General features: G+C 45.2%; 1 protein-coding gene across 1 annotated transcript in view; it reads right to left on the bottom strand.

Moving 5' to 3' along the window:
* Positions 1-14,741, bottom strand: part of T265_04816 (hypothetical protein) — a gene marked incomplete at both ends in the record, with an annotated part of 49,245 nt that overhangs the window by 14,924 nt on the left and 19,580 nt on the right. Inside the window, 5 exons of the mRNA XM_009169654.1 lie at positions 6,930-7,087; positions 9,299-9,438; positions 10,016-10,167; positions 11,195-11,394; positions 12,763-12,961. Of these exons, the coding sequence (XP_009167918.1) occupies positions 6,930-7,087; positions 9,299-9,438; positions 10,016-10,167; positions 11,195-11,394; positions 12,763-12,961 (849 nt within the window). The remainder of the gene's footprint in view (positions 1-6,929; positions 7,088-9,298; positions 9,439-10,015; positions 10,168-11,194; positions 11,395-12,762; positions 12,962-14,741) is intronic.

Below are 14,741 nucleotides of genomic sequence, written 5' to 3' on the forward strand. Positions count from 1 at the left end.
ACGTTCACACCGTCATGCACTTGCTGCACCAATGTAAGGAACATAGCCCTTCGCCGCGGAGTTGTTCATTAGTAAACATCAAGTAAATAGTTACAGGCTATTGGACAAGAAAGTAAACCTCGCATACGCACTTGTTTTTAAAAAAACTGAATATACGTCTTCTTCATGAACGCGTCTTCTTGAACTTTTCTGGAATACCACGTAATTGTAAGCGAATGCTGCGAAGCAGTTCCGAAATTCCGTAATAAATTCCACCTTCCATATGATCAAGGCGAAGTTACGAGAAATTCTGGCGCATCACCAGATCCTGACTCATTTTCTATCTTGTGCTACTGCACTGGTAAACTTGTGGTCCTTCTTTCTGTAAAAGTGAAATATCAGGCGGGCATACCAGTACAGCAAGTAGATGAAGGTCCCCACGTCTGTGCCTGTACAAACGACATCAGTAGTATCCACCGTTACACTAGTATACTGCACGGAATTTAAATCACCCGGAAGTTAGGAATAAAAAGTCAACCAGTTCAACGTCGCCGATGCGTGAGGCATAAACCACCTTATTGTCTTGTTCAAATACCCCAGCCTCGAAAACGTGAAAATCTGCCACGACAGCAAGGAATCATGGGACACTCCGATGGACCACAAAACACTCCCAATGTGATTGAACCATCCTCAAAAAAGGGACGCTCACTACTTAAATCTCTTAAATCCCATTGATCAATCACAAGCTTGAGGTAAATGAGTTCAATGTTTTGGTCAGCAAATTGTTGCGTGATCACTAGTCCCGTTCTAAGCCCATCCACATTGCTTCAAGCTGATGCAAGTTTTCGAAAGAACCTTTCCAATGTAAGGAATGTTTCAGAGACAAAATCGCAACTGGATTAGTGCAAACGTAACGCGGTTTTTAAAAAGTAAACACCTGGACTAATCTGGTCCTACTCGTTGGCGTAATACCGACTAGAATTACGACGACAATTTACTTCTTGTGAAACGTGTCACAACAAGCCCCGAGGAAGAGACCCCTACTCAGAGACATATTAGTTCCCCTTGTAGCTGAACAGTGAGCACATGCCATCCGGAAATAGCAACGGGACATCAAGTACACAGTTAGATTGTTCTCAAGTGCGGCTCATATCCCGGTTCAACAGCAAACGCAGCGGATGCTGACTTTTGTCCAGAATTGGTAGAATGCACACACAAGGCAGTGATGCGGAAGATTGAGAATCGCACTGACAAGCTGCGTGCCAACAATCACTGGTGGCTACATGGTGATTGCATTGTACGCCATCGCTCCGTAAGGCTGTTTTGTGAAACTTTGAAATGTCACTCAGTTTCAAGATTTTTTTCGGGTGAAGTGAACTGTTCTCTACGCTTTTACCAGGGCTATTTTCTCTCTCTCGAAACTCTTCAAATTCATGTGACTTGTAAATGATTAGGACTTAGAACTGTTTAAAACCACTGTGAACCGATTTTTGTTGTTTGTGTTACTGTAAGGGATTCCTAAGTCTGGGTTATTAGCTTGATGAGAGAAGAGATCAGTACGACATTAGCATCTTCTGTAAAACAGTGCATGAGTGGCCACTGATCAACCAATCGTAAAGTACAAAGCCCAGTTCAGGACTGGACAAACTATCCGGTCGAACGAAAATTTGTGGCTTAGCTGGCACACGAAACCCACCAGTTATGCACCATTATCTTCTGCAACGACAGCAACGCATTGTACCTCACATTGGGATCCTCGTGCTGCAACAATCCCATGACCAACTGTTTGCCTCCAAGGTTTTCAATCACCCTAGAACCAAACAAGAAGACAATAAATCAGATATCCGTAGGGAACCCTGTTAGCATTACAACAGAAAAAACTGGATTCACCTAAGGTGGAAGATGTAAACCTACTCACCATTACATTCTCGTTGTGGTTATTCTTGTCGCTTACGCAAAATAGAATCAAAGTGTTACACTCGAAGCCAATCACATTAGAATCCAAAGTGACAAGTAAAAAAACACCCGACACAAACGAACGGCAAACTGCATGGTGGGTGGAGTCGAATTACGCATGCTCAGCAAATTGTTCGCACAATACTGCGGCCAATATGAAACCCCCCACCTGAATTTCACCCCGCACCTATGAGATATCAGCGGACCCAGAAAAACGGTAGTTAGACCGTGGAGTCATACGAAGGCATACGAAGGTTAAAATGTACGATGAAATCCTGTCGGTTGGTGCCTAGTAAGCCAACAGCTCAAGGAACAAAAATATTCCCTCTGCGTCATTTAACCAAGTATGTCATCTATTTTCTCCCTAAATCACAACGTTTTTAGGTTAGTTGTGCTCGGTAAAGCATGATGGATATGGGCAAGACTGAAACAAGGTACCAAAATTACTGAAGATGAGGGGCATTCACGGAATAGTCCCGTTCGGATTCAAAACAAACTGAGTCCACTCGGGCACCAGGCTGACAATTCCTCTTGTGAACGATCGATATTTTGTTTCACCTACTTTAATCGGTCGCCCAGTCATAGAATTCTGTTGCTTACAAATCGACTAGGACGGAGATTAACTCACGTGCTAGACATCCCCGATCAAATTATCCCCAGTCTGGCTACAAACGTCACTTCACCAGCGCCTAGGAGTGGATCACCAAGAATACTACTATTCCGCGTATCCGACATGCGATTTGACAGAGGCTGACGAACCTATACAATTTCTGAAAATGATCTCGAGTATTCAGAGTCCCATCAAAAGTGGTTGGGGTGCGACCTTACTGAGCGGAAGGTCTGTGATTTGAACCAAACCCCGGCACCCCGACTGCTCCTGTCAAGGCTTGGGTAACCTGCCAATATCTCAGTCTTCATGCTTCCTCTGTGTGAGATGGTAGCTATGCTCCAAACTAGAGCTGAGAGATAATCTTTTCTGGGAGCGAGAGGGCTAATTGGTTAGAGCGCAAATTTACCGACCGGAAAGTCCGTCGTTCGAACCCGACCTTTAGATGAATAGCATTCAGTAACCCGAATCGTAAAATTTCATAGTGTTAAAGTATCGGGTTTAGATACACTCCGTTTGTTGACGGAATTCAGTGAGCGAAAATTTCCCAACCGGGTTCTTTTTCCTAAGTGGGTGGTAGTGATGGTAGTCTATTTTGAGCCTCCTAACAACAATTCTGAGAGTTTTCAGCAACCCTGTGAGTAGTTTCCTTTATGAAAACACTATTGATACTTTTTATGTCTTTAGTCCTATTTGGGGACAGCGAATAACTGGACGCAATAAGCGTAGACTGCGTCCGAATGATCTGACAGTCCAAACCAAAATATGCCTGTGACCAGCCTAAGGTTGGGAAACCTAAATAAACTTAACTCTATCCTAGTGGTCTCAATCCGAGCTTGTGTTGTTTTTCCATTATCGTATCTTCAGTCTGGTAACATCAGTTTAAGGATTTCCCGTCTCCGACTACAGTTATTTGGGCGAGATGGCCCAAGTGGTTAGAGCGTGAATTTACTGACCGGAAGGTCCGTGGTTCGAACCCGACCTCTGTCACTCGACTTCCCCTGTCTAGGCTTGGGCAACCTGGCAGTATCCCAGCCCTCGTGCCTCCTTCGTGTGGCATGGCAGCTAGGCACCGAAAGGGTCCTACAGCTGGACGATTATTATTATTTATTTATTATTATGTCTGTCTAACTGATAACGAGTGCCCCAGCCTCTGTCTGTCACTATGCCTGTCTCACTGATAAAGAGTGCCCGCTCTACACGCAGAACTGCTCAAGTATTAGACATTACATAGATACACGATCAAAATTTCGATAACACGCAAAGGGATAGACAAAAAATCGTTCAGCTGTGGCACCCTTTCGGCGCCTAATCGCCAAGCCACCGGAAGGAACCACGACGGCTGTTATACTGCCAGGTTGCCCAAGCCTAGATAGAGGAAGTCAAGAGGCAGAGGTCGGGTTCGAACCACAGACTTTTCAGTCAGTTGATTCGCGCTCTAACCACTGAACCATAACGCCCCATTAAAACCCTATCATTAAACCGTACCTGATCGGTCTAGCTTTTTATATGCCACGTCCCCAAGTTTGCCAAAAAGCATATTGGCTCGGACAGCACGGGATTCCAACTGATGATCGGCAGTCGGAGTCGTGGATACTTCCGGGGTAGCCAAAATCCGCACAGTGCCTTATGTGAAGTAACCCGACTCGTATAGCGCCCATTTGTAGGTAGCAAGTTCAACCACATTGACCGGGTGAACGAATTGAGATTGCGCATCAGTATTTCGTGAGTCAGCGGTACTACTAGTGTAGTTTCCCATCAATCTTATGAACACTGAAGACAACACGCTTTTGTAATGTACTACTCATAAGGTTGCTGAAAATCCATCCACAGCCCACGACCGGTTTCGCCCTTCTTCGGGCTCATCAGGTAGGCGCAGTCCCCGGGTTTCCGTCAACCTTATGTTCTACTTGAGACCAAATTGCACGAAATTAGCGAATATACACTCAATTGCAAACTAATTTGTTTTTGCCTGAAAACATCACAAACAAGAGATTCAGCTGGGTTCCCGGTGAGTCTCTCGAAAAAAGCAAATTAGTTTGCAAATGAGTGTATATTCGCTAACAATACGCTTTTATTCGGAGTGAGATGGCTCAAGTGGTTAGAGCACGAATTTCCTGATCGGAAGGTCCGTGGTTCGAATCCGACCTCTACCTCTCGACTTCCCCTGTCTAGGCTTGGGCGACCTGGCAGTATCCCAGCCCTCGTGGTTCCTTCCGGTGGCTTGCTAGTTTGGAGTCGAGAGGGTGCTACAGCTGAACGGTTTTTCTTTAAATGGCAATTATTTGTGCTATTCTGATGGATCTCTCTCCACTTTTACTGTGTTAACACAATCAAGTACAGATAGAATTTCGTTGTCCGAGTACTAGAAATAGCTGTGCAGTTCCGACTTAGAGAAACTAACCCCACCGTGACATTTGGGTGTCACCTTATGGTGCTTTTTCCGGAGATAGTAGATAGATAGTCGTTCAGCCGTAACACACCTTTTTGTGCCTATCTGCGATGCCACCCGAAGGATGCACGAGGGCTGGGATACTGCCAGGTTGCCCAAACCCAGACAGTGGAAGCAGAGAGGCAGAGGTCGGGTGCGAACCTACTGGTCAGTAAATTCACGCTCTAACCACTGAGCCACCTCGCCCTTTTGCAATACAAAGGGGACGTTCCATAACAATGTATATCTTTCGGAAATTTCGTGTCACCCAGTTTATTCACTTGCGAGGCACAGCGAATAAAATATTAGTTGACATTCCACAACAAAAGTGGTACTTACTGTTTCCCCCTCGGATAATGACGGACAAATTCTCCTATATCATGGACTGCCACTGACAGAGTCTGAGAATCCACGCTCAACTCGACAAGGCGAACCAACATCCTGAGTCAAATATGAACAGATCGGTAAGTTAGGAAGTGCATGTGATACGGGTTTGGAAAAGGAACGGTAGTATACAGGGCTTCTCACCTCGTGGATGATGGATAGATACGACAAAAAGGATAAAACGAAACCCAATGAAAAACCACCCTCATGATGCAGCAATGCACAATGAAAAAAACACAAGGAAACCTTGATTAGGTCTCAAAAACCCATGACAACAAGCCATCGGTTTCTCCCTGCAAACCGATCCGAGGCATCATTCATCCCAGAATGATGCACATCAGACCCACGAAAAGATCGACAAAACTTAGCTCGTTTAGGGACAGTGAAACTGCAGCAGTGTAATAAGATTCAAAAGGAAAATGTTTAGCTCAAAACAGAACAGAAACATCTGAAGCAGGCATTTCAGAGGACGCCCTCTTTGAATGAAGGTTCCGTGTAAACCATGCATCGAAAAGTTGCATGATTTGTGGATACCCGGCGTTTCTCACAGGCGTTCTGCAAAATGGAGACTATGGTCAGCAGGCATATTTCCAAATACACATCGAAGGAAAAGTTGTTAGAAGAAAGACCAAACATATGGTTGCATAAATGAATATAACGGGTGAAATTATGTTCGAACCACCGGTAATGTCGTATTTACGTGGTTTTACTTCCGAAGTTCTCTCCACGTGCTATCATATAGAATATATAGTATAGTATAGTACTATGCAATAGTATGTTGTACTATACGTAGTACATAAGTGGTATGTACCATGTTGTAACATATATAGAATATACTATACTATACCATGTATATTACATACTACACTATACAATACTGCTGCTATATTACTATACTACTGTACTATGCTACAGTATATAATAGCGGTCATATAGCGGTCATACATAACACTATCAAAACCGATGGACAAATTGCGGATTCTTCCGTTAACAGTTAGACCAAAAGGGGCGCAAACAAGAACGCAGTCCCAGTAGCGAACTCGTGGAAATCTGATCGGGGTGCAAAAAATGCTGGCCACAACTAGCAGTTATGGAAGGGTGTGGTCAGTCCTAGAGAGCAATCCATTTGGCGTTTCGTCCTGATTGCGACAGAATCGGTCGTCTGTTGAATTAGATAACAACGTTCACTCGGCTGTTCACAAATGGATGTTACCAAACAAAATCAAAGCATGGACGAAAACAAGGAAGCAATCCCACGCGACACTACTCATAAGGTGAATGAAAACTCTGAGGAGTCCAAAATCGGCTTTGTGCTTCTTCACGCTCACCAAGTAGGCCTGGTCCCCGAATTTTTATTTCGATCTTAGAGACCAGATTGAAACCACCAGAAAGGCCAAAAATGGGGAATTTATTCAGAAATCTCAAGGTACACTATGAACAGAAGAATTCATGTATAATTTCAAAACAAGTAGAGGAATGATTGTTTCAATGTCGGTGACATCATAATCAGGAGGGAACTATTCGTGAAAAATTACGTGAGTTTCAAGAAAACTGAAAGAATGTAGATCTTACTTGATGACTTCATAATTGTTGTCTGTGAACTTGACAGCATTCTCGTGCCAAAACTTTTCCGATTTATGCACGGGAGACCACTCCAAACGACCCGACTTTAATTCTGTCGTGTATTCTTCCAGACTACTCACATCTTGAATGCTTGCTGAAAGTTTCTCCTGGAAAAGAGTTTAACATCGGAAAGACTGAATACGAAACCGGGGGATGCTACAGTGGCCCAATAGAGGTCGAAATTAACGTGAATTGGATCAACAAACCACACTGATTCAGACAACCTGAGGCAACCTGAGGTTCAACGGCTGCCGGTGACAGTCACACGAGTTACAAGCTAATTGGATAGTACGAAGCACTGATTAGGATTCCATGTTCTTCTCGCAACACGTGGCGGCGCAACCCTCACTATGTCGTGGCGTTGGCCCTGTGAGGTTGCAGGCCGAGAACCCACTACGCCCTGATGGTACCAAAGCCCATGTACAACATTCGTTACACCATAGTTAGCCATATGGTGGTGTCAGTGCAGGTCACAGTGAAATAAGCCTAACGCCTACTGCACAACAAGTTCGGGAAAAACGCCTCGAACGTTCTGGCGTAAAACAGTGGTGCGTCCTTTGCTCTGTCCCCTTCAATGTCTAATCGTTTTGCTGTAACACCCTTTCGGTGCCGGGCTGCCATGCCACCAGAAGGACGTACGAGGGTTGGGATACTGCCAGGTTGCCCAGGCCTAGACAGGGAAAGTCGAGAGGCAGAGGTCGGTTTCGAACCACGGACCTTGCGGTCAGTAAAAGCGCACTCTAACCACCGAGCCATCTCACCCCTCCCCTTCAATGCGCCTCTAACGACCACCGACAAAGTTTGTGAATATTATGGCTAGCGCGAAGTTCAAAAACCAGCTTGACGGACGTCTTTTCCATATTGGATGTTTTGGTGCGGAGTCTGACCTGCCAGAATCATGTCCACATCACGTTCGCAGACAGTTGCGTATGGTCCGCACACACGCATGATGAACTGTGGTACTCAGTTGAGAATTTTGTTACTGTAGCTACACGGTTCGCCATGTGCATGCACACGGGTTTTTATTATGCGCCAGCGTACGTCAGCTGGAATTTCAGTGCTCCGTGCACCACACCTGGAATGTAGTTTGTGAATTATTGCACATAGCTGCTGTTACGTCAGAACCACCCCCTGTCTGCAAACTTGATTGCTGAAGGTGAGTTGAGATACCGCATTAATAAGGCAAACTCAACAACAGAGTGGAGGTGGGACCGGAGTTTGTCCGTAAGGCGATAACCCTGTCTGCCCTCTTGTATGGCAACGAAAAGCCGACTATATGCCAACATATCTGAAACTCGTGTAGCCTTCACATGCACTGTTTAAGGTGCTTGAACTGAACAAGCGCCCACCACGGAGGTTCCCCGAAGGGAGTGTTGTCGTGGAATGGAGCTCACGATCACACACAACCGTCTACAGTGGATGGAACTGAACTTCAAAACAGACTCAATATGATCAACTGAAAACGAAGAAACGGAACCCTGGAGGATGAACGCTTCCATAAGTGCACATCTTGATCTAAAAGCTGTCCATGTAGGTCTCGATAAGTGGGAAGAGGAAGCAAACAGCATGGAGAAAAGTGACATGACCTCAATTTAATGATCATCAACTTTGAGCCCGAGTTGAAGCGCGAAAGACATAGAGCCGCTGGATACAGGAATAGAACAAACTGGTTCTGTAGCGACTGCGATCCTATGTACACTGACAGCATTGAACTAATTGGCGGTCAGGGTGCACGATGACCCGTCGACAAAACGTGGATAAAATTTTTTCAGATCTATTTCTGGTTTTACCATATAGCCAAGTCTGCGACGGTGCTGCGGGCATCTTCCTCGGCTACCGTCGTATGGACCAATACCGGTCAGTACGCCCTAACACAATGAACACTTTGGTGTTCGGTGATAAAATCTGTAAACAGTGCCGGTTTAGTTGGCTTGTGGAAGTAAATTGCTCGATTTCAGATCGATGAGCATTCATTTGGTCAGTACTAACGGTATTATCCTTCCTTCCGAAACCATTATTGTTGCGATCTGAAGAACACCTGAAATTCATGCGACCTTGAATGGTATCTATTGCTATGGGCGGCAACCCTAGTGCTGATGCCAAACAGAGGAACATGTATCGTCCTTCATCCGCACAAAATGTACTCTATCAGGTGACAAATATGAATTTGTTACGTGAGACCCATTGCTGGATTGATTTGGGGTATTCATGCCCAAATGTCAGATGAAAAGCTGTAAGGAAACAAGCTACGACATTGGGGCTATAAAGGCAACTGATGGGGAGGAACACTTTAGTGCAGGGACATCGAATAAACTTACGTTGAGAAAGTTCATATCGTCAGTTAGTTCGGGATCATGGCTATAGTCCTTTTGACGCAGGAGATCCAGTTGTCGGAGCACTTTGCACTGAACCAGGCTAAGACCACAAGTCCGACGCTCCGCTGGAGTAAGTTGCTTTTCTAAAACAGACTGGAATGCAAAGAATATATTACAGGATATCATCAATGGCCCTTAGGCATCGATCGATTGGGAGATCCATGCATCATCAAACTTCTTACTAAAACTGTGACAATGAATGTGACTTGACTTTTCACAGACAACCAAGAGTCTTGTTTCCGTATACAGCCAATATGCTATCTCGGGTTCACATATCCATAGGCGGGATCCGTGTATACTCGTTGAATAATTCCCCGAACGGTTTCCTCAGAATGCTTGAGATTAGTAAATTCCGGGCATTGGGCTACTTTCGAAGACTCCACTGTGATACTCACCAGCGAGCAAACGTTGCTTATAGTTCCCTAAGTGAAGAATCATCCTTTTTAGTTAGTATAATCTCTCCTATATCCTACCACAATCAATTTATCTCATTTAGCTATCCATGGTTTCGTACTCAGTATAATACTGAACAATAATTTTGGGGTACACGATCGGTATGTCCTGTGGCTACTGCTCTGCTGCACTGTAGAATGTGGAGGAATTATGCTGTAGATTGCTGAATATATGTCAATAACTCCATAATTTCTCGCATCGAGTTACCCAATCCGTCAAAGAACTTCCGATTGTTTGTGCCTAACTGATAAAGACCCTCATCCGCTTGACTAGCTATGTCTTGTCCTGCCATGGTACCCGGTGGCCGCATCACCAATTGGGACTTAGGACTGATTTCGGACAGGAAAACTGGCAACACACTACAAAAACCCCGTCCAACTCGCCGTTATTGGGTGTGTCGAGTTTGACACGGTCAATCACCTGGTAGACTTGAAGACTGTCGTTGGTCTCAATAACTCAGGCAATTGAAGTAGTTGAACTCGACTCTTCTTTTCATCGTCTGACCTGAGTGCAACTCAAGTTTCCGTATCGAGACCGTATTTGTGCGGGAATACAGTTAGCGTTATCCTTGATTCCCCTGTCAGACCCAGTCGGATTATCCGTCTGAACTCCCTGTAAGAAAACCATTTCTGTTTAGTCCCTTGAGAATTCTATGGGATTTGTGGACCACAGAGAAATCGAGGTTTAGCCCTAAAAGGGACCAAAAATTCGTCAACCACTAACGTCTGGCTTGCTGCAAGTGTGTCCTTTCCCAGAGTTCCCCAAACCGCAAGGTTCCATCTTGAAACAACTTTTATGCATCACGTTGTTGAAACATGTCCAATCTGGGTTCAAGCAGAACAGGAGGGTGAGGGAATCTCGGGGACAGTACCTACCTGATTAGCCCCAATAAGGGCAAAACCGGTCGTAGGCTGTCGAACAGTTTTCAGCAACGTTGAGTCGTTTCCTTTATGAAAACGTCCAATGTGCTTTCGTCGTTTAATTTGTCCGATAAGCACTCATTTATGTTTTATGGAGATGAACCAGTGGATTTCGTTTAATTTGGGTCCAACTGGCTTACGGAAACTCGGGGAAACCGCCTAACTGGTGAGTCCCAAGAAGGATGAAACCGATCGTGGACTGTCAAAGAGTTTTCAGTAACCTCATGGGTAGTATGCTGTCCAATGTATGACGATACTTCGAATATCATACCAACTGAAACATGAGGCGACCTGGTGTAGAACATTCGGTTGAAGGACACCGCAAACGAGCGATTCAGTTGGGATTCAGTTGAGTGCCGCGCTAAAAACCAAATTGCTCTGAAAATGAGTTCAACTAGATCATAACGTTGATAGTGAACCCCAAGAAGGGTGAAGCCTGTCTTCGGCTGCAGAATTTTTTAATCACCTTATAAACGTAATGGGCCAAAAAATATTCCGTGATATCTCAAAGATTGTACATGAAGCGGTCACAGTCAATTGGGGAATATCATCATCATCATCATCGTCACCATCATCATCCTCGTCCTCATCCTTATCTTCATCATCATTGTCATCGTCATCATCATCATCAGAGAAAGCAACATCAGTGTTGACACCGATGGTTCGCTGTCGTACAACCACATGGTATGAGATTATCGTTAGCTGTCAGTACCAACGTTGTACGTGTGTTGGAATACTGCCAGGGTGCCCAGATGCAGACAAGAAAATAATATCATAAAACGAATGATTCAGCTGGAATTTGGTTGAGACTCCCGTTAAAAGAAGATTAGTTTCCAAATGAGTGTACTCTGTGTGGTCACCACCATCAGTACAGCACAAGCTGTACAAAGACAACAGCAGCACTGTGTCGTAAGACAACAGACATGCATAACCACCGGGTGTTACAAACATAGGTAGCCTATCTTTACCAAAAATCAACAATATCAATTCAATTTATCAGCTATAAACCATGGGTAGATTGGTCCCAGCTACTACCCTTTCGATCACTAGAAACTGGCAGAGCGTGGGAGCCCAGCATTGGAGATTCTGACATGTTCAATTAGTCCGGGATCTGGTCAGCCGCGCAGCGAAAGCGATAGCTTTGAGCACGAGCACCGGTCACTGCGCGATTGGGCCATTTTTGTCAGTGTTTTTAAGCAGTGATGAGTTGAGTCCCGGGGTCCCAATCCAGGGAGGCGGGTGTTGTCGACCCGATCCGGGTTACTGATTAGTGTTTTCATACTCCGTTGCCAGGTCAAACACTGTCCACCACTCGGTCGCTTCCATTCAGCACAGGGTTGGGGGAAAGAGCTACTTGAGGCAGACGGTCTTCTGGCATATGGAGTACATGTCCTAACCAGCGTAACCTGTGAAGCGTGAATAATTTATGGCAGGAGAGTCCCTTCTTCCAGGGACGATCTGGCGAACCTAATCTCATGTTCCCACCAGACCCGACAGATACTTCGTCGACATCGATGGTCAAACACTGACAACCTTAGTATATCCACTGCCCGTAGAGGTCACTTTTCTGATCCACAAGGCAGTATGGATCACACTGTCCTTGACAAACAGACTGAAGTCACGTTGCCACCATAGGTGACGAAAACTGGTAAAATCTGCCTATTTGAGACATGATACCATCTAAGTCGATAGTATACTGAATATGAGTCGATGAATGAACTAGAGATCATCGAACCTTAAACGCGATGACGTATTGGATTGGCGCCCTTTGACGACGATCAGCTGTAGCACCCTTTCGGTGCCTAGCTGCCAATGCCACCTGAAGGAAGCATGAGGGCCGGGATACTGCCAGGTTGCCCAAGTCTAGACAGGGGAAACTGAGAGGCAGAGGTCGGGTTCGAACCGCAGACCTCCCGGTCGGTAAATTCGCGCTCTAACCACCTGAGCCACCGCGCCCTAGTGCAGGGTGAATGGTTGACTGTGAGCTGTTTTTATGCATCGGGGTGAAGCAGTGGTTTCCACCGGAAAACTTACTCGGAACAGAGCCAGCGAAATGCGGATGATCTTTTCGCGCTCGGCTTCCCGAAAAATATCAGCTACCGTAGGGATGAACAGTGGGCTTCTACACATTCTCTGTACGTGTTCCAAATCGAAACTCATGCACCAGAGACAGAATATCAACTGATATTGCAGCTGAAGCCCAGTACGTTTGTCACCCAAAACTTCGACGATACTACAAGGGAAGACAAAGAAAGACAAGGGCGAAAATAGCATCGAACCGCCCTAATTTGCATTCAATATTGCAAATTTATCAATATTTACTCAGTATGATACTAAGTCACGAATACACTTCTGTCATTAATAGGTCATCAAGAAGCTCACATACACTAAATGTACACGAACAAACTGATCCTACAAACAGCTCGTGGTTCGAATGTTTGAGTTAAACGATTTGGTCGGAAAAACATTTTCACCCCTCGGATAACAAAAAATGCATAGCTTGGTAGTCCCGAGTGAAAAATGGAACAAAGTTAGCACGTTTGATAGTATTGGTTCGACATAAAACCGAACAATGTCTGTTCCGTTTCTTAATTTAGCATGGCATGAAGAAAAACTGACGGATAGCCTGGGTTGAAAAAATCGACTTGAGCACCTGTTGGATGCAGATTAAGTTAAGAGTACCTAGTGTCTATTGGGACAAAGAAAGTAGACCATTAGCGGACAGGTCACATTAAGCACACGGCCAGACCACACGACCAGACCCTCGGATGAGCCTCTGATCCGAGTTAGTATGTATAATAAAAACATTATAATGGTTCAGATGTAGCACCCCTTCGGCGCCCAGCGGCCACACCACTTGAAGGAAGTACGAGGGCAGACATTACCAGGCTGCCCAATCCTAGACAGCAGCGGTCGAGATGCAGAGGTCGGGTTCAACCTCGGTTTTTTCGGTCAGTAATTTCGCGCCCCAACCACTGAGCCAGCAGTTGACGGTCTATGTGCACTAGTTAGCAATATATGTAGAACTTTGTTCGACTGGGCTACACATAGTAAATGAGCTTCGCCACATAGTTAGTTAGCGCTACGAAGCGATATTTCCAAGATACCAGAAATTACCCAAGTTTCTCAAGGTTGTTTTGTGTGAACCATAAAAGTTGAACGTTCATTACTATAATTCCTTAAGTAAGCAAGGACAACGTCGATGCTCATACGATTACGACGTTTTCCTTGGTTTAGCTGACAACCATCATCACCATCATGGACAGCATGAAACTGATGCTTCGCTGCCGTACAACCATGATTTTTTTGAAAGCCTTATTGTGGAGAAAAAAGTAAAGGTGGACAAAGGAGGGACTTGGTGCTGCCTTACTACAATCATCTCCATGTGCCTATACCTCCAAACATTCATTCAGGCAATCTGGATAGAAACTGACAACAAAAATGGCACTGACGTCTGTCGGGAGACATATCTTGCAGCGTCTACAACCAGATGCAGTGGGGATCACGCGGTCCCCATCCTGGAAGGCGAGCAGCACCGATAGCACCCAAACGTTTCGTAATCTCCTTCATACCCCTCTGCCAGTTCAAGGGTTGGTCACCTCTCTGCTTCCACCACTCTTAATTGGGCATGAGAAACAACACTCTCTTCAGCAAATGATGGTTGGGCATACGCAACACATGTCCCAAGTAACGCAGCTTCTGGCGCTGGGCGAACTCAGCAATGGATGTACTCGTTGCACGACCAAAAACTCGCTTTCTAATTCCCTCGTCAAGGATTCGCCGAAACCAACCCACACGAGCTATGGTTCTGAGACAAAGATTGTCGAACACCTGGAGACGCATCAGTTCCGCTGCTCGAAATGGCCAAGTCTCAGCCATACAACAAAACAGCCCGTACTGTAGCTTGATACACACGTCCCTTGAGACTTAGGGATACACCACTTTGACGCCATAGGTGTCTCAAATTAGCAACCGCTAACCGGTCATTGCAGATTCGTGCATTCACCTCATCT

Source organism: Opisthorchis viverrini, assembly GCF_000715545.1.
Source record: "Opisthorchis viverrini unplaced genomic scaffold opera_v5_83, whole genome shotgun sequence".
Taxonomy (NCBI): Eukaryota; Metazoa; Platyhelminthes; class Trematoda; order Opisthorchiida; family Opisthorchiidae; genus Opisthorchis; species Opisthorchis viverrini.